The sequence below is a fragment of the Malus sylvestris genome, chromosome 13 (assembly GCF_916048215.2).
Source record: "Malus sylvestris chromosome 13, drMalSylv7.2, whole genome shotgun sequence".
NCBI classification, from domain to species: domain Eukaryota; kingdom Viridiplantae; phylum Streptophyta; class Magnoliopsida; order Rosales; family Rosaceae; genus Malus; species Malus sylvestris.
The window spans coordinates 2,793,431-2,811,715 of NC_062272.1; the positions used below are offsets into that span (position 1 = coordinate 2,793,431).

The 18,285-nt window shown below is 37.0% G+C and overlaps 4 protein-coding genes across 5 annotated transcripts; 1 reads left to right on the forward strand and 3 right to left on the reverse strand.

Annotated features, from left to right (window-relative positions):
• LOC126594850 (zinc finger protein WIP6-like) lies at window positions 1-1,680 on the forward strand. Its single transcript, XM_050261108.1, has 2 exons — window positions 1-514; window positions 967-1,680. Exons 1-2 carry the CDS (start codon window positions 92-94, stop codon window positions 1,423-1,425), a joined length of 882 nt encoding a protein of 293 aa, XP_050117065.1. The 5' UTR covers window positions 1-91; the 3' UTR covers window positions 1,426-1,680.
• A 4,206-nt stretch (window positions 1,681-5,886) lies between these two features.
• Window positions 5,887-7,448, reverse strand: LOC126594851 (allene oxide cyclase, chloroplastic). Its single transcript, XM_050261109.1, has 2 exons — window positions 7,086-7,448; window positions 5,887-6,654 (listed from the first exon to the last, which is right to left on the reverse strand). Exons 1-2 carry the CDS (start codon window positions 7,318-7,320, stop codon window positions 6,131-6,133), a joined length of 759 nt encoding a protein of 252 aa, XP_050117066.1. The 5' UTR covers window positions 7,321-7,448; the 3' UTR covers window positions 5,887-6,130.
• A 913-nt stretch (window positions 7,449-8,361) lies between these two features.
• LOC126594848 (methionine aminopeptidase 1B, chloroplastic-like) lies at window positions 8,362-11,696 on the reverse strand. 2 transcript variants are annotated; one of them, XM_050261106.1, is made up of 11 exons: window positions 11,465-11,696; window positions 11,298-11,379; window positions 10,899-11,139; window positions 10,271-10,432; window positions 10,149-10,190; window positions 9,721-9,792; window positions 9,462-9,541; window positions 9,202-9,299; window positions 9,067-9,114; window positions 8,714-8,863; window positions 8,362-8,625 (listed from the first exon to the last, which is right to left on the reverse strand). In XM_050261106.1, the coding sequence occupies exons 1-10, from the start codon at window positions 11,589-11,591 to the stop codon at window positions 8,718-8,720; spliced, it is 1,098 nt and encodes a 365-aa protein (XP_050117063.1). In that variant the 5' UTR covers window positions 11,592-11,696; the 3' UTR covers window positions 8,362-8,625; window positions 8,714-8,717. The 2 variants fall into 2 exon arrangements, with proteins under 2 accessions (XP_050117063.1, XP_050117062.1); XM_050261105.1 differs by having other exon boundaries at window positions 8,362-8,863.
• Window positions 11,697-16,815: 5,119 nt separating this feature from the next.
• LOC126594847 (AP2/ERF and B3 domain-containing transcription factor RAV1-like) lies at window positions 16,816-18,285 on the reverse strand. The gene has a single exon (XM_050261103.1). It carries the CDS (start codon window positions 18,218-18,220, stop codon window positions 17,000-17,002), a length of 1,221 nt encoding a protein of 406 aa, XP_050117060.1. The 5' UTR covers window positions 18,221-18,285; the 3' UTR covers window positions 16,816-16,999.

Below are 18,285 nucleotides of genomic sequence, written 5' to 3' on the forward strand. Positions count from 1 at the left end.
TCCCCACTTACCTTCTCCACCAACAGCCCAAAATCTCACTCCTCTCTCTCTCTCTCTCTCATATAAACAAATAAACCAAATCACCACCACCATGCAAACTCCCTTCACTAGTACTACCATAGATGAAGATTTTCAGGATGAGGACTCCATTTTTCTCTCTCTTGGCCCTCCTGGACTGGATAATCATGTCCCCAAACAGTACCACCTCATCTACCACCACCAGTCTTCTTCCTCAACTCAGCCTGATCACCACCAAACTTTTTATCATGATTATCCAAACCCTAATCCTGATCCTGAGGACGGCACTGTCACTGTAGCTCTTAACATTGGGCCACCGAGTAGTGGAGGCGGTAGGCCAAGCTCATCGTTCATCAGCAACCCTAACCACAACCACATTGGCGGTCCTGTGGAAGGGCAGTACTGGATTCCCTCTCCTGCACAAATCCTCGTAGGCCCCACCCAGTTCTCTTGCCCTGTCTGCAGCAAGACATTCAACAGATACAACAACATGCAGGTAGTACTCATCATCAGCATAATTAGTAACACACAAATCAATACCACTACTAGTAAGTAATTACTAATAATGGCTGTTATCTAATTTTAGCAATTGGTTTCTCTACAGAAAGCATTCCTCATGATTTACAAAACTTGCATTACAGTTTGTTTATTTCTCCTCTCCTTTTCAAAATTTTCCACTCCAAAATCACAAATTATGAGTGGAATCATAGTTATACTGCCCTAATTTACAGATTTTTAATTTTATGCAACATTTGTGTTACAATTTGTTTATTTCTTCCGTGTTTATGAAACTCTTGTGTTACAATTTGTTTATTGCCGTTTATTTCTGCTCCCAAATTGTCATCTTGCATTCAAAATCACAAAAAAAGAGTGGAATCATCAACATCTTTTACCCTAATCTATGTATTTTGTTTAGTTTGTGTTTACCCTCTAATTATTTGTATGTAGATGCATATGTGGGGGCATGGATCAGAGTACAGGAAGGGACCAGAATCCTTGAGAGGGACAAAGCCAGCATCCTCAGTGCTGAGACTTCCATGCTATTGCTGCGCAGAGGGGTGCAAGAACAACATAGAACACCCAAGGTCAAGGCCACTTAAGGACTTCCGGACACTGCAGACACATTACAAGAGAAAGCATGGGACGAAGCCGTTTGGGTGCCGCAAGTGTGGGAAACCATTTGCAGTGAGAGGCGATTGGAGGACTCACGAGAAGAACTGCGGGAAGCTCTGGTTTTGCATTTGTGGGTCGGATTTCAAGCACAAGAGATCGCTCAAAGACCACGTTCGTGGGTTTGGTGATGGACATGCACCTTATGCTGTGGAGCTGTGTACTGAGCCTGAGGAAGAAGATCACATGGATGACGAGGATGACGATAACAATGACGATGATTTGGTTATTAATTAGTTAATACACAATTACTTGGAGTTTAACTTTTTGGATTAGCTAGCTAGCTAGGTATAATTAAGTAATTAGGGTTTTGGTTAGTAGTGAGTGATGGGACTGTGACTGTCTCTTATGTTTCATTTATGTCTTTTTCTTGTTTGTGAGAGAGTGCGGGAGTGAGAAGAGGAAGACAACAAACAAGACAATGAATGGCCAGGGTTTTACGCATTTAATGTTGGAAGTGGCAGTTCAATTCTTCAATTAAAGTACGTACCTTTTCTGATACCTAATATATTTTTATCTTTTGAAAAATGAATACATGTTGAGAGGGAGAGAGGGAGAGAGGGAGAGAGGGAAAGTGGTCAAGTAAATTCAGTGACTACAGAACACGGAGAGGAGGGCAGATAAATGTGCAGTGGAGTCACAGATTCTACTGTTCATAGCTTTTGCATTTGGAGATAGCTAGTGAAAACAAAATACTAAAAAAATATACTAACACTTGGATCGAACGACCGATTAGTCCGTCCATATATTTTATATTCTGAGTGAGGGGAAAGTTTCTGGGACCACTGAAAAATTACTGTATTTGGGGTTTCACTCAAGGGTTTTCCTTTTTCCTTTCCAGAACAACTACAAACAGGTACTACGAAACGTTTTCAGACTCCTGTGGCTGTGAGCTTTGCCCTTTAATCTTATCTATCAATTTTCTGCATGCATAAATGGGCCCTTTTTCCTCCGTCTCCCAGTTATGTATTTATGACCCTTTTTTCCTTCGTCTTTTTCCCAGCTCATCCTTTCTTGGCTTTTTTTTCTTTCCTTTTTTGGTTTTATATGTCATATATGTGTGCAGCAGCTGCCATACAACTCCAAAGCACGCATGTGCATCACGAGATTGTTAATTTAATCGTTTTTTAATCTGCTAATTAATTAATTTGTGTCCGTGTGCAGCTTGTGTGAATGCTAGCGCGTTGCTTTTAATATTGCGTGCATGCAATATTTAGTTCTTCTTAAACGTTTTTATGTCTGCAAACATCGACCTTGGAAAACGAGGCCTCCCATCAAATTCATGATACTGCTATTAGCTAAAAGACTCGAATGACTTGTACAGCAGTTTATGCAATTTTCTTGTGGTTATGTACATCTATATTGTTATATTATATATATATACACACATAAGTATATAATTTGAAATAGAGGTATTCATCAATTCCCCCCCTAAACTTGTGATCATTGGCCAATTCCCCCCCTCAACTTTAATTTTGGCCAATTTCCCCCCTCAACTCTCATAATTAGTCAATTTCTCCCCTCAACTTTAATTTGGCCAATTTCCCCCTCAACTCTCATAATTAGTCAATTTGCCCCCTTCTGTTAAATTTTTTTAATTTTCCATCTATTCTTTTTTTTTTTCCTTTCAATCTTTCTAATAACTTCCAACAAAGTACTAAAATTAACATAAACTCACCTACATAATATAGGGTAAAATGTACAAAAACATAATACAATTAGTATGTGATATGGGTTGATTATAAGAAAAAGTTATGAATCGGGTTTAAAGCATGTAGAAGAAGAAATAATAATCCTAAACTCATGGATCAGACCTATTTCAATAAAATGGGTTATTCTTAATAAGGAGTCGATAATTATGAATTGACTAGCCATTTTTGCACTAAAGCTCAATTCTCCGCAATTTACTTGAACTTAGCTTTCACTTTTATAAAGAAAATTGTATTCACATACAAAAATGTACACATCAATCATTTTCGTTATCAATTTTGTATGGTAAAAAATCAAATAAAATTACTCCATACTGATTTATTATGACTAATAATACTATCTATGATAAATTGTAAAATTCTAAATTTTAATCTATTTGTAATAGGATAAAGACATAGGAAAATGATTAACATACATCTTATTTAGTTTCTTACACACACTTGTTTAATTATGATCAAATTAAAAAATTAACAGTAGGGTGCAAATTGACAAATTATGAGAGTTGAGGGGGGAAATTGGCCAAAATTAAAGTTGAGGGGGGAAATTGGCCAATAGTCACAAGTTCAATGGGGAAATTGATGAATACCTCTTTGAAATAATCGTGTATATTTTCTGAAAGTTAAAAGTAAAATTGAAAGAAAAAGAGATGAAGCTTTCCCAGCTGGTTTCAGTTGTTTTATGTAATAAACAGCAGATTCTGGGTCAAAAATATTTTCTGGGCAACCAAAAAAAGACTGGTTGGTTGAGTACTTTGGAAAAAATAATGGGGACTCTCATATGGCCAAGTACAAAAAGTGATGGCTGATACATCATACATGTATATAACAGGCTGAGGACCTGAGGGCTTGCTAGCTTGTGATATATCAGATGTAATTAGATGCGCATGCAAACATAAATAAGAAGAGGCAGAGGATCGTCCGGATGCTGAGCAATAAGATCTAATTCAGGCTAATTTAATTGATTTTGTTAGTTGGATACTTGAATTACATATGTCTGCCAAGTTCAATGGACATAAAACCCAAACGTACAAGGTCCATGTGATTTGTACAGACTCAGTGCAAGTCACTGGTCGAATTTACTCAAAAGACCAATACTTTACAAGATATGATCGAAATGTAGATTTGATGCCCTAGTAACTAGACGTTGAGAATGAATCTCATATCGATGGGAGGATAGACCTTCAATGAGCTAATAAGTAAGTTTGGTTATTTTCTATATTGTCAACTAATTTTATGGTAGAATCTCAACCTTTTCCATTAGATAGTGTCTTCGAACCGCGTATTCCATTGAGCAAATGAACACACAAAAATGTGATTTCTTCTTGAATTGTAACGTTTAGTAAACTAAAAAGTTAAAAATGACACAAATAAAAACATAAGGACAACAGGAGAATTTGAAGTCAACTACAGAAACCAAAGTTAAAGGAAAATTTGAAATATGTCTAATTTTATAGGCCTACTTTTGAAATGGGTCCAATTTTTAGTGATTTTTGACTTTTGAAATAGGTTCAATTTTTAGTTAATTTGGAGGACCCATATCAAAAGACCCCAAAGTTAAATTAGCCTTCTTTTCTAGTTGTGGACCGTTTAGATGGGTATAAAAGGCAATAATAATTAGGCTTAGTTGCAGGACCATTAGGGCAGCCCAATTGAATCAATGCAGTATTAGTTTTCAAATGGATGGACCGACCCATATGCTTACATTTCCAAATAAACCCAACCCAGTATCTGGTCCTTAGCCTTACTTGGCCCAGTTTTGGAAGGGCATGTGGATGACCAATTTGTTCAACAAGCCTCTTGGCTCCTCAATCCCTTCATGATTTGAATGCTCATTTAGAACTATTTTTAGAATGATTGAAAGTGTTTCACGTGAAAATATTTTTTGAACCACTATTTAGTAAAAATGTAAGTGATTTTGAAACCTAAAAACATTTTCTCTAAAAACGCTTTTAGTTATTTTAAAAGTACTTTCAAATAAGCCATCGTTTTGTAACTTTTTTTGTGAATCTAGAAAAAAATGTAAAATATTCTGCTTGAATTGTAAATGAAAAATATTCTTAAGCACACCCATGCTTATTTTTTTACAATTCAGTTTAATAAAAGGAAAACTAATGAAAATGACTTGAAAACTTTGAGTTTTAACAATAAGGATAAAATAAAAGGTAAAGTGAATAGTACCATAATTAAATTCTAGAGATGATATACCCACCCACCAACACTATTTCTCCACCCACTTTTTAATGATACTTTTAATGATAACTCTAACCTTTGTAAAATGACTTATAAGGCCATCTTTAACTATTTTATTCTTTTGTTTTTGTATTAAATTCTAAAAATAAAAGGAACAAAAACATGAGCCCAGCAAGTTGAAACCACCACACACAGCACCAACCAAGTTGAATCCGCCGTTTTCCTCATCTCTTATGTCAATTCCTTCCTATCCGTTTGAAATCTTCATCAAACACCATAGACCCATTACAATTACCTTAAGAAACCTTACTCTTTTTCTTTTTCTCTCATACCCATTTATAGTTTCAGCAATCCGTGTGGAACTGTGCTCAGTTAATCTCTCTTCTACGATTAGTCTTCTACTTGAGTTGTAATGAAGAGAGCGACTACAAGGTCGATCGAAGATGTTGCTCATCCTCATAGTCTTGATTAAATTAGAGACAGAGTTGGCTGGCGGTGAGAAGGGGGTTGCTTGCCGTCAAGTGGGTGGATGTGTGGCGGTGGCTAATTTTCTTTGTAAGGGATAGTTTAGGAATATCAGTGGGTGGGAAAAGAGTGTTTTTCGTTTTTACCTTTTGAGTGGGGTGGGAAAATAAGGTGGGGTCGGCATATAGGATTGTGGAGTGGATCTAATAGCTCTCTTGACTTTTTAGTGTAAAAATGTGATTTTTCGTTAAAATAATCAGTATCGAAAACTTTTCGTTAAAGTCTCATTTAATAAATCGAAAGATAATTAAAGAAGATAGATAAACACGTGCAATAGAATAAAAGTGTCTGAAAATTATTAGTTGAATACATACTCAGAAATGCTTTAAACTAATATAGGATAACAAAACATGAACACAATAGATAGGGGAAAAAAGGTAAATAAAGAGAGTGAAAAAACATGACTAGGTGAAAACCGAGGTTGGTAAAGACAATGTGAGATTACAGCAGAAAGTCCACCGCCACTAACTCGTCCTCTGCTTCCTTTTTTTGGCAAATTCCACAACCACCGTGGTTGATCAGTTGGTAAAGTTTTTGATGGTGGCACTGGGCTCAGTGGCCTTGGCGGCTGCCGACGGCTCGACGCTGGGAGACGGAGCGACCGGCTTCCCGGTAAGCTCAACCGGCAAATCCTTAATGCCCTTCAAATAAAACGTGTAAAACAGCTTGATGGGAAACACAATCTGCTTCACCTTGACTTGTCCGTACACTCCCTCGAAGATCCCAGATCCACCGGTCACGGCCATGTACGTGTCCTCGTAGGTCAGATAAGCTCCCTGAACTGAAATGTGGCCGTAGTCTCCGAAGTAGAAGCTGTAGATTGCCTCGTACCTGTCTCCTTTTTTCTCGGGAAAGTTTTGGATCAAAACGCACAGGCCTGCTGTGATTCCAAGACGTTTTTCCAGGTCGCCGGAGTAGATCTTGTTGCTGAAGGGGACGAGGTCGCCGAGGGAGTTGACTTCTTTCTTGCTCAGTCTTAGGTATGCTGGGCTGCCTCTGTCTCTCTCATTGATCTCGTACACATTCAGTTCTTGAACTTTTGCTGGAAAATTTTAAACGTAATTGATCAGTTGCGACTTCTAAGATTAAGCTTTTCTACAACTCGTTCAAGAAGCACTTATGTTAATAATCACTTTTGCTAGAAGCGCTTTTATCATACAACGGCTAAATTTATTTTTTTATAAAAAATCCAAGTACTTCTTAGAAAAGAACTTGGAAATAGTTCTACAAGTCAAAAGCACTTTTGAGTTTTACTGCCGAATTAATTCAAAAACACAACTAGCACTTCCAAAATTCCAATCAAGCTAGTACACAACGTTTATGATTATTAGACAACGCTTTTAGCCATTCGAGAAGCAGTCACAGACGGTGACTAAGTTAAGAATTGATCAAAGCAATACATAAAGACATCACAAGTTAAATATAAAAAAAAAAAACCATGATCAGAAAGTGGTAGCTGGAAAAAGTGCTTACTGGGTCGTGAAGAATCAGAGTCAGCTGGTTCCTTCTTCTTGCCGAAGAAAGCTGAGGTGGTGAAGTTTCTGGGGGTTGAAAGGGATTGCTTGGTCGATGCGGATTTAAGGGTTGGGAAGGAGCGAGAGAGACTGAAGCCCAACAGTCTTTGAGCTTGAGAAGATGGAGGAGGAGACCTGATCGAGTTGGAGAAATGGAGGGAGGAGATCGCTTCGAGAGAGCTTGCAGACGCCATGGATGGCAGAGGAGATGGAGTCCAGTCTCTGGAAGAGAAGGTGGATCGGAAAGCAAGTGGGAAAGTACTGGCAGTGACGAGGATAAATTAGAATATTGGTATGGTGTTGGAAAATAAATAGTGAGATGGTAGGGGATTTTTATAGTATGATGGCTTTGTTTGAATAAGTTTATCCAACAGCATCCTCTTGGATTTTTTGGTGAGAGTTTTGGAAATTTGTAAATTGTGTATGTTCATTGTATATGTTGTAGTTAGTTTTTGTCAAGTATTGTTTATATTTAATTTTAAATAAAATATTTAAAATGATTTCTTATCGCAAAATGTACAATGAACATATATAATTCACGGATCCTCAAAATCCTCAGAAATCTCGGAATACTCACAAAGAAGATCCGGCGAGGATCCGGATACTGAGTTTATATATGGTGTTGAACACGTGGGCTTCTTTTTTGTGTGACAAGTGGATGACGGTGCATGGTGTCGGCGGGTGCATTATTTGGTCGGAGAAACATATTTTGTGGCAATCCAACTAAGATTTTGTTTCCTTAAGCTTAAACCTATGACTTTTTCTGGACGGAGTCCAAGCCCTAGTCTGTTTTAACCTGTGAACACATTAACTTATGCTCACAACTTGAAGAGAACTTTTGGTTAAAAACTTTCATGTCATGTCACGGTTCTTATAGGATACACACGAAGGATACTCTTTTATGTTAGTCTTCTTAAGGTAGATCTCTAACTTTTATTTGTTGCATTTGACAAAACTAAAGCCTTAACTTATCATATGATATGATCGCGACTTATTATCCCACCTCCATTTTAAGCCATCGCAAAACCTAACTTTTAAGGCTGTACATTTGCTCACTGCCCTAAAATGGTTTAAGGAAAAGAGTAAGTACAATTTTTTTTTTTTATCGAACGAGTGATTATCCAATTGGCTTGGCAATAACAAAAGAATTACTAGCAATACCTGCTGCTCTCACTAAAGTACATATACATAATATCGATATATCACACTCGCGGCTGATGATTTTAAATCAAGCATGACATAATCAAATCTCCACTATAAATTTCAAAATTCAAATTCATCTAACAACAATCGACGAGAGTTTTTCTTGGTTAGGGAGAAACAATTATTTACAATTGAAAAATCTCAATGTTAAATAATTATTTACAGGCATTTTGCGGTTCCATAAGCAGTTGCATACTTTGCACTTTCGCTTGGTCAAACATGAGACTCTCGAAGGTGACTGGCCGCCTGCCCTCGGCTGGGGAAAATTCATTCGTCCTAAAAACACGTGCTGAAAGCTACACCACCGTGGAGACTTGGACGGTAAGCGAATGCTTGTCCACGACAAACATGGTCGGTAATTTTAGGGAAGAAAAGGAATAGTACCAGGTTAACATGTTGTCAAAATCTCAGCACCGGTTCTAGTAATCAGAATGGTATGTTCAAACTGCGCAGCCGGGCTACCGTCCGCGGTCAGCGTCGTCCAATTGTCCGGCCACGTTTTACACTCGATGCTTCCCATTGTAAGGATGGGTTCTGCAGCAAAAGAGAAATAACATTTTGTGTGATAAGGATCATAGGTCAGAATTCTACTGTCGCATGCTCAAACTTAGGATCTTGAATTTATGCCGCGTCGCTTGTAGTAAAATTTATGCATGTTTTACCGTCAAATTTACAAACTTGAAGAAGATAAAGTTGCAGGTATATTGATTTCTGAGTATGGAAAGTAATGCACTCACCAATGGTAAATGTTTGACCTTCAACCATGGAACCAGACTGGTCATTACCTGTCAAAAAATACATGACAATTATAAGCAGCTCATGTCCCGGAGGTAAAGATAGTAACGAAGGTTTAATATCGAGTAGTGGCTTACGGTGATGTAATATTAATGGTTCAGAATGAAATACAGTCCCTACACCGTGCCCAACAAAGCGCTCTACTACGCCATAACCATATTTTTCAGCATGTTCGCTGAAAACCAAATAAGAACTTATGAACAACACAAGGAATTGTGCATTGTTGTTCAATGGTGTAAAATATGCAATTCTTTCGGTTCGAGGATTGACAATTAATCATCTAAAAGATGTCCAGAATAAGTTTTAGTCCAATATATCACAAGGAGGCGAATCAAACCTAATTCTCTTTCCAATTTTCTTGAAGCTAGCACCGTCCTTGCAAACTGCTATGCCTTTTTCCAAGCATTCTTGGGTTACCTGCCACCAAGATAGATTGGTAATGCATAAATTGGACGTCTGTAACAAAATCAAAGCTTAATACGGAATAGATATGTAGTATATTCCTAAACAGATTCGAAACTCGGATGGATGTGAATGATAAAACCATGCTTCTGAATAACGACAAGATGCAACACTATCAAGCAGAAAAAGTTTACCTTCACTAGTCGTTGGATTGATTCACTGACCTCCCCACAAAGAAAGGTCTTTGATGTGTCTCCATGATATCCCTGTCAAAGTAGACAGCACGAATGTACTGAATCAGACCATTCATTATTGAATAATAGGAAATGGTACAAGAACTCAATGAACGAAAATACCCTACTGATTGCATCATACCATTTGTTATCAAATAAAGGAAATCAAGCTTTGATACCAACCATTTTAATGAATTCACACATTAAACTACAGATAGCTGGCAGATAACTAGTATTTGTAAATGCAGAACTCAATAGATAAATAATCAGGAATCTACGTTAAAATCAAAATTAAGCGAATGACATAAAACATTTTCTGGGAGCCGATTTGGTTAGAGAAAGGATACAAATGAGCTAAAATGACGAAAGTCATAAAATCAGGAGCGTACATTTAGGTAGACCGTCACATCTATGTTGATAATGTCTCCACTCTGCAAAAAAGATTACCATTAGTGAGGTATGACATGAACACATGTATGCAAGGAGCAATGTGCAATGTAGTCTTCGAAACCTGTAACTGTCGAGAATCAGGAATTCCATGGCACATGCACTCGTTAACAGATGTGCATACACTCTTCGGAAATCCTCCATAGCCAAGTGGTGAGGGATAGGCACCAGCATCAACAATCATCTGGTGCACTGCTATGTCAATTTCATTAGTTGTTATTGACGGCTGGAAGGATGTAAAAAGATGTTAATAGAATATCAAAAAACTCCTATACATACAATTAAAACGCCAATGGCAACAAACATAAGTTGTATCAAAGGAGTAAGATAAGACATAAAAGAATAAAAAGTACATTTACTATTTTTTATAAGAAACAAAAAGCTCAAGCTTCAAATATCCAAAAAAAAATAATGGAACTGCAAACCTAAATTCAGATAGCGGAAAATTGGTAACTAATACGAGTAAAAACTGTGGTTAAACCCAAAATTTAAAACATAGACCTGCAAGGTTCTAGAATTTGACATCGAGTTGCACTCACTAACTTAGGAAGTCAATTGAACTGAAAATCTGTGGAAGTCTCAATCTGTCAAACATATTTTTCAAGTGATAGTTTGGCACCACCGAACATACATGTACAAACCTTGTAGACAAACACAATTTGACAGCAACTAGTAAAAGCTGAGAAGCTTACCCTAACCAACTTTCCTGCAGATTCTAAGACGCGAGCAGCAAGCTCGCACGCAGCTCGCATATCAGCAATGCCTTCAGAACCAGGAAATTGATGTTCACTGGCAATTTCTGGCAATATAGATGAACCAACATAAGGAGGCCTAGGAATGTGATCTGGAACTGGAAGTTGTGGCGACACCCTTCCACGCCTCAATGGCGGCCTTCTTCCAATCTTTGGCGCAAGCTGCCGAGTCTCACGCTCTCTACACATTATCGAATCATCAAATGGTTGTCACATTTCTCATTAACTCAAATTATCAAAATTATCACTAATTGCAAGCTACAGTATTCCAATTTGTATGAAATCCGAGGTTTGGGGGAATTGTAAGACTTGGTTGGAAGAAACAGGAGCGGCGCGTACCTTTTAATTCTCATGGCCTCCTCCAACCCCGAAAGTCTCCGAGCAAACACAACGAGGTTCTTCCGACAAAAGGATTCTTTTCCTGAACACATAGAACATATAAAACAACGTAGCTAAACCAAACGATTACGAGGAACATTCACAGAGGAAAACAAGAGAAACCAGACCATAGGTGGAGAGGGAGAAGCTGAGTGGGGACCCGGCGAAGAGAGTTGACTTCGTTGAACTTAGTAAGACTTGGCCTTGGCAGCCATGAGAAGGAGCTGAGAGTTGCAGACCTCCGGCGACTGCCATTTTCTCTCTCTGTAACTCTTGCTCTTGCTCCTCCTTGCACACAGAGAGGAAGAGGGAGGTGGGAGAGAGTGGATAACGTAACGGGAATCAGTGGCCTTTTGGGTTGGTTTGAAAATTTGGATGAAAAAAGGGGCTTTTTGCAATATATTGGGCCTCGACCATTCGACGTCGTTGTGTTCGGCAAAGATGCTTGGACTTTGGGCTTTTTATTTTTGACCAAGGCCCAAAACACTGCTTGTGGGCCTTCCACGAAATTGAAGTCCAACTTAAATTCGATGCTTAAATGTAACGACTACAATGGCATTTTCATTTGCCTGTAATGAAAATTGGAATTATTTCGATTTTTTAGAATTTTTACTTTTACCATAATATGATTATTGAGATATTACACACGAAATACAAAAGTGCAGGATTCTGACTAAAAATCCATAACGTAGATCCATGAAAATTAGAAATCATATGAATTGGATGGTTGGTTTATCTCACTCTTAATCCTTATTTTACTTTCTTGATTTATGATTTCTCTCGTTCTAAGTAAGTAAATATGCAGACAAACAATTCAATTCCAGCCGACTTTTATAAAAGAAAACAAAAAGGAAAATTCGAGTCAATATGTTCGGTTTTCAAAGTCAACTCAACATACATTTTTTTGTTAAACCCAATTTCATTTTTTTAGGCTTTTTAGCCAAAATGGTCCATGATATTTGCATAACTCTTCATTTTGGTTCTTGAGATTTGAAATCAATATAAATGGTCTCTGAGTTTGTCCACCATCAATCATTTTGGTCATTCCGTGAAAAAACTTCTGAAATAAGAATCAAAATGACAAAAATACTCTCAATTTAATAAACAATTGGTCAAAATGATTTAACAAAAAATTGAAGGTATTTTTGTTATTTTATCTTTATTTAATGGAGATTTTTCATGAAATAACCAAAATGATTGATGGTGGACAAACTTAGGATCACAATCCTATTAATTTCAAATCTCAAAGTCCAAAGTGATGAGTTACGCAAATCTCAAGAACCACCTTAACTAAAAAAACCTTTTTTTAATTTGTCCAGTTCGATCCGGTTCACCAATTTACGTACTAGTCTGCCCACCCAGCCTAACCCTAATGGAATCTAAATTTGAAGAAAACGCGTTCATATGGAAGGATGGGCCAGGCAATGGCGAGTGGAATATTAAGGTTGATTGACAGGAGGAGAAAGTTGAAAAAACACAGCCAAAAACCAACAACTTTACGACCGACTTGCCGGAAGAAAAATCCGGATTTTGAATTTGGGGTGCCATTGACGCCAAACCCATGCATGGCCACAACGTTAATTATTTCCTACACGAAAATGATCTGAAAGATTTTTAATATATCAATCACGGGGTTGTATATTCCTTCACATATACCACATCTTCGTGGAAGTTACGACGAACCACATAACAGAACATGCAAGATGGGAAGTAATGTTATTCTTACAAATTAAGTACAATTAATCTTCAATATTTCCTCTTAAGTACAATTAATTAATCTTCACTACTCCCTCTTATCACTATATAAAATACAAATGTTTGTGCCATTTGAACTCGTCAAATATTAATTATAACAAGTCAATATAATCTTATGTGATTCTAAAGACTGATACGCATCATATTATAATAGCATATAAAATATCATTGTGTAGTTCTTTTAGTGTTTATAGAATACGGTTACGTGACGTTATTATTCTACTTAAATTATAATACATAGACTTAAGTTATTTTATTAACACAGCCTAAAACTGAGACATAATAAGTATAGTCCACTTCAATTATAACACGTGAAATAGTATGTTACGTGAATATTGTTTTCGATACCTATATAAATTTCTCCCAATATTCATGAGCATGCATATATTGACCATTTATATAGTAATATCATGTGATATTTCTTTACGTTAAATATTTTCTTATTGCCAATGAGGGGATGGTCGATGGTGATGCCGTAAGGTGTACCTGGTTAATGAGTCCAGATTATGGAGATGTCAACTAATCAGTATATATAATTGCAACAACTTATTCAATGGTCACTAGCTCGACCAAAACACTGAAACACATGTAGAACTGCCTACAGGATTTGATTAAGAATTCGAAAGATTTAACCTACCTCTTAATTAGCAGCGCAATGTTATGTGTGTATGATTTGTAAACGAAATTATTAAGATTGTGGTTCCTTGTCAATATTCGCGTTTATCTTTCATGTTATTAATTTGCGATTAATTAGTATCTCCACGTGCAGCGTTGAATGATCGAGTAAAGTACGAGAATTAGAATTTATAATAGAACAATATTTGGCTACTCAAAGATGAGTAGGAATTCCTACTCAAAATTTCTCAAAATTGTTCGTTGTTAATTTATAGAACTTTGTGTTTATAATAAGAACTGTTCGTATTATAAATCACCTTATAAAGATCACCTTTGCAAAAAATTAATTAAAATTAAAGTCGTTTAATTATTAAATTGTTTAAAAACAAATGAACGATATTGGTAAAAACATTACGAACAGTCTATGTATTTGCTACAATAAATTGACTAACCGACCTTAGTTTTAATTTATTTTTTGTAGAGATAATCTTTACAATGTGATTCATAGTATAAAAGGTTATGATCATAAGCACAAAGCTATGTAATAAAAATACTAAGAGTAAGAGTTCCTACTTATTTTTTTAGTAGCTAAGTATTGTTCTTTATAATATGTCTGAACTATAAGAAGTAACTAAGAATTAAAATGGATAATTATTTCGAAGGGAAATATCTTTGAAAATCGACATGCGATCATTTCACTTATGTGTGTTCTCCTGTGATTTTTAAATTGGCTTAAATGTTAAAATGGTCCTTGTGTTTAAGTCATTGAGTCAATTTAGTTCATGTGTTTTCAATTTGGCCAATTTGATCATTGTGTTTATCTCTGTTAGTCAATTAAGTACATTCTATCTAATTTCTAAAAAATAAATTTACAAATGATTATAAACTTATTTATAAAATTATTTATTTTGATTTAAAATATTTAAAAATGAAATAAAATTAAAAAAAATATTCTCCTCCCAACTGTCTGACCTCCTCCCTAACATTACCCCCTCTATTTTCTATGTCACAACCTTAATCATTCTTCAGATTGGAAGTTTTATTTCTTATATGTGTTATTTCTCATTGACTTTCATTTTTCTGTAAAGAGAAATGGTAATTATATATCATATAATTTTTCTTATGAATTTTTTAAAAGAGATTGAATAAAATGTCCTTAATTGGCTAACACAAACAAACACAAGGACTAAATTAGCCAAATGAAAAACACGGGGACTAAATTGGCCATATGCCTATAACACAAGGACCAACCTTTTAGATTTCCAACCAAAAAAAAAAATCTAAAACTATCTTCTTCTTTGCCATCCATTGAATTTTTTTTTTTTTGGAAGTGTTTTTGGCTCTCCAAAAATCTCATTCTACACTCCTCACAAGTGTTTTTTTTTCTTCTAAATATAGAAAGTTGGAGTGTAGAATGAGAAATTTTGAGTGCTAATAACAATTCTTTTTGTAAACATAAATTTTCGTTCTTAATTAGCTCAACATCATACCCAGTTTTGTACATACCCCACCACAATTATTTTCTCATCTTATATTCTTAATTAATGGAGATATTATTTGCTTAATATGCTAGAGAAGTTTAATAGCGTGCTAGAAAACCGGTGGCGGAGTCAACATAGGATCATTGGTCGCCCTTGATCCCAATAACTTAAAAACTCGATTGTATTTGTTTGTGTACTATCCCCTATAAATAGCGAGGACAAACTAAATTGCAACATCATCCTCCTCTTACTTCCCCTATATTTTTTCTATCATCTTTGTCTTCATTTTCTATGTTCTTGTGTTTAACTCTATTGTGCGAACCATGTGCTCAATGGAAAACCTTAATTGACAAGTCTTGACGGTCTTTAATTTTACTCCACAATATCCTGCAACCACTCTCGACAAATCTCTATTGAATAATAGTTGTCGATATATGTTGGCATAAACTTTCGGCATATGTCGATAGAAATTAGCAAGTCCTTACTAGGTGCTTGACGAAATTGTCCAATAAAGTGTTTTTAGTCAATATCATGCCTCCATTAGTTGAAAATTATGGCTTCATCATTGGGAAAAACAGTATGGTACACCAAGTGTCATAAGATAATTAGTTGAAAACTTCACACTTAATGTACCAGGCTATATTTTCGAAACACTAAAAAATCTCTACGTAAGAGAGTGAACTTGAAAGTAAGAAAGCAAAATATCTCCTTCATTACAGCTGGCAACCTATAAGCCATACTAGTATAGCCAATGTATTTCTATTACTACTTGCTTTCATGGTCCTTCAGACATTTCTGTCATCCATTACACCGTTTTTAAACACATTTTTTTTTATCGAATAAAGTATATGTTTCTCAACCAATGTGACGTCTCAACTTTAAATCCATTGAATATACTCAATATTTAACTAATTCTCATCCTCTCTGTGTTGCTAATTATCCCCATTTTATTTATTTCCAGTTGTTCACTTTAAAAGCCATCATTATTAGGGACATATGCTACATGGTTTAAGAACATTTTTACTGTAGATGTCAAAAAATAAATGTCAAATATTAATTGAACGATTGACATTTCAATGTTAAATTTTCTCTTATTCCGACCTATATTCTTTTTGTTATAATAATATTTGTTTTGACCCGTTTTTAAAATGAAATCAATTAGAATAAATTTTCATGATTTATAATTGATGCATGTCAAAATTAGCACGAAAAATAAAAGAATTCTAAGATGCCAAAAAATATAATAATATTTGTTTGACTCGTTTTTAAAATGAAATCAATTAGAATAAATTTTCATGATTTATAATTGGTGCATATATCAGAATTAGCACGAAAAATATAAGAATTCTAAGATGCCAAACAATTGTAAGATTTTCATGACTTAAGATTTTGACATTTTATTCGGAGATGCTCTGAAATGCCAAAAAAAGTGTAGTAAGAAGCAATGAATCAATGGTTGATTCTTATTGGCCAATTGAAGCCAAATAGTCCCCTTATTACCTTTCCGAAGCAACAAAATGTTACTTCCACTTCCATACCTAACCCTTCCTTAACAAATTAGTGGGAGAGATATTTTTGGAAAGCAATCCACTTGACTAGCTAGCAACAGAAACAACAACAAAATTGACTTATCCTTTGAAAATTCAACTTGAATTTTTCTTTTATCAAATTAATTTGTTGCACCTAATTTCAAAAGCTTTGCTTTCTTCAGCTCAGCCTTTTTTTTTTTTTTTTTTGGTCATCTAATTTACATTTCACGTTTCTTGCAGCTTCACAAAACGCTAGAGAAAAACAAATAAAAACTAGAAAATGCTACAAAGCTCCAATGATCCTTGGCTTCTTGCCAAACTCTAATTCCAGTAACTCCATCTCTCTCATTCTCTTCCCAATATTATTATTGCAACCTCCGCCGATAGCAGCAGCTGCAGCTGCATCCGCTGACCCGGGCCCGCTGCTCCCAGGTATTTTGAATATGTTGACCCCAAATAGCCGAACCATCGGAACCGGACCAACCTGAACCGGGCTTGACCCATTATTGTTGGTATTATTCACACTCATCCTGGCCTTCCAATCAATGTACAGCTGCTTGTCCGGTCCGGTCGACCTCTGAAAGCTCACAATGTCCCCGGCCATCAGATTCTTCTCCTTCACGAACCGGCTCCACCCTTTGGTCAACACGTAGCTTTGACTGCTGTTCCAGTAAGAGTACCGAAACCTCCACACTTTGCCCCCGACATCCTCAAAATTCAAAAGCACTCCTTTGCAAGCGGTAGAAGCGCTTACCGTTAAGGTTGCAGCGCTTCCGCTTTGCAAAGGAAAGTGCTTTTCCGCGTGCTGCTTCGGGATCACGAGGCGGTTCAGTTTCCCGACGTCGCTCGGGGTCACGGCTTTTTCGAAAAGCTGCTCACGCGCTTTCGGGACTCCACTGTTGTCCGTACCGAACAGGCCCAGTGATCCGTTGGACCGAGACCGCTTCCCATAAGCGGAGTTGTTGCGCTTGCTCTGTTCCAGCTCGTCATTGTAAGTGTGCTTTCGCAGCATGTCGACGATTTCGGACTTAGAGTGGGAGCTCAGAAACGCGGCCTCGGCGTCGTCGTTTTCTTCGTCGGAGGAGGAAATGGGTTCGGCGGATGAGGGCTTAAAGTTGGTGACGGCGTCGCGGCCACGGAAGCGCTGTGCAGCAACGTCGTAGGCCCTGGCGGCCTCGTCCTCTTCGTTGAAGGTACCCAGCCAGACGCGCTGGTGCTTCTCGTAAATCTGGGCACCCCAGCGTCCGTTGGGCTGCGGGACCACGCCTTTGTACCTGGAGGAAGGGAGCTTCCGGGACTCGGCCTCGACGCCGCCAGTGCCGCCGCTGCTGCTGAGCTCGGGGTCGAGAATCACACTGCTGGCGCCGCTGCCGACGCGGCAGAGGCTGGCCACTTGGGGTGCTGACTTGGCAAATGGGTCCACACGTGCAACAATATGTTGGAGTGGGGAAATGGATATGGAGTCGCTGCTTGTGCTCTCTTCTGTGCTGCTTATTCCGTCCATTTTTCTTGTTTGTTGATTGTGTATGTTCTGTGTTCGAAGGGGGAGAAGGGGGAGAGAGAGAGAGA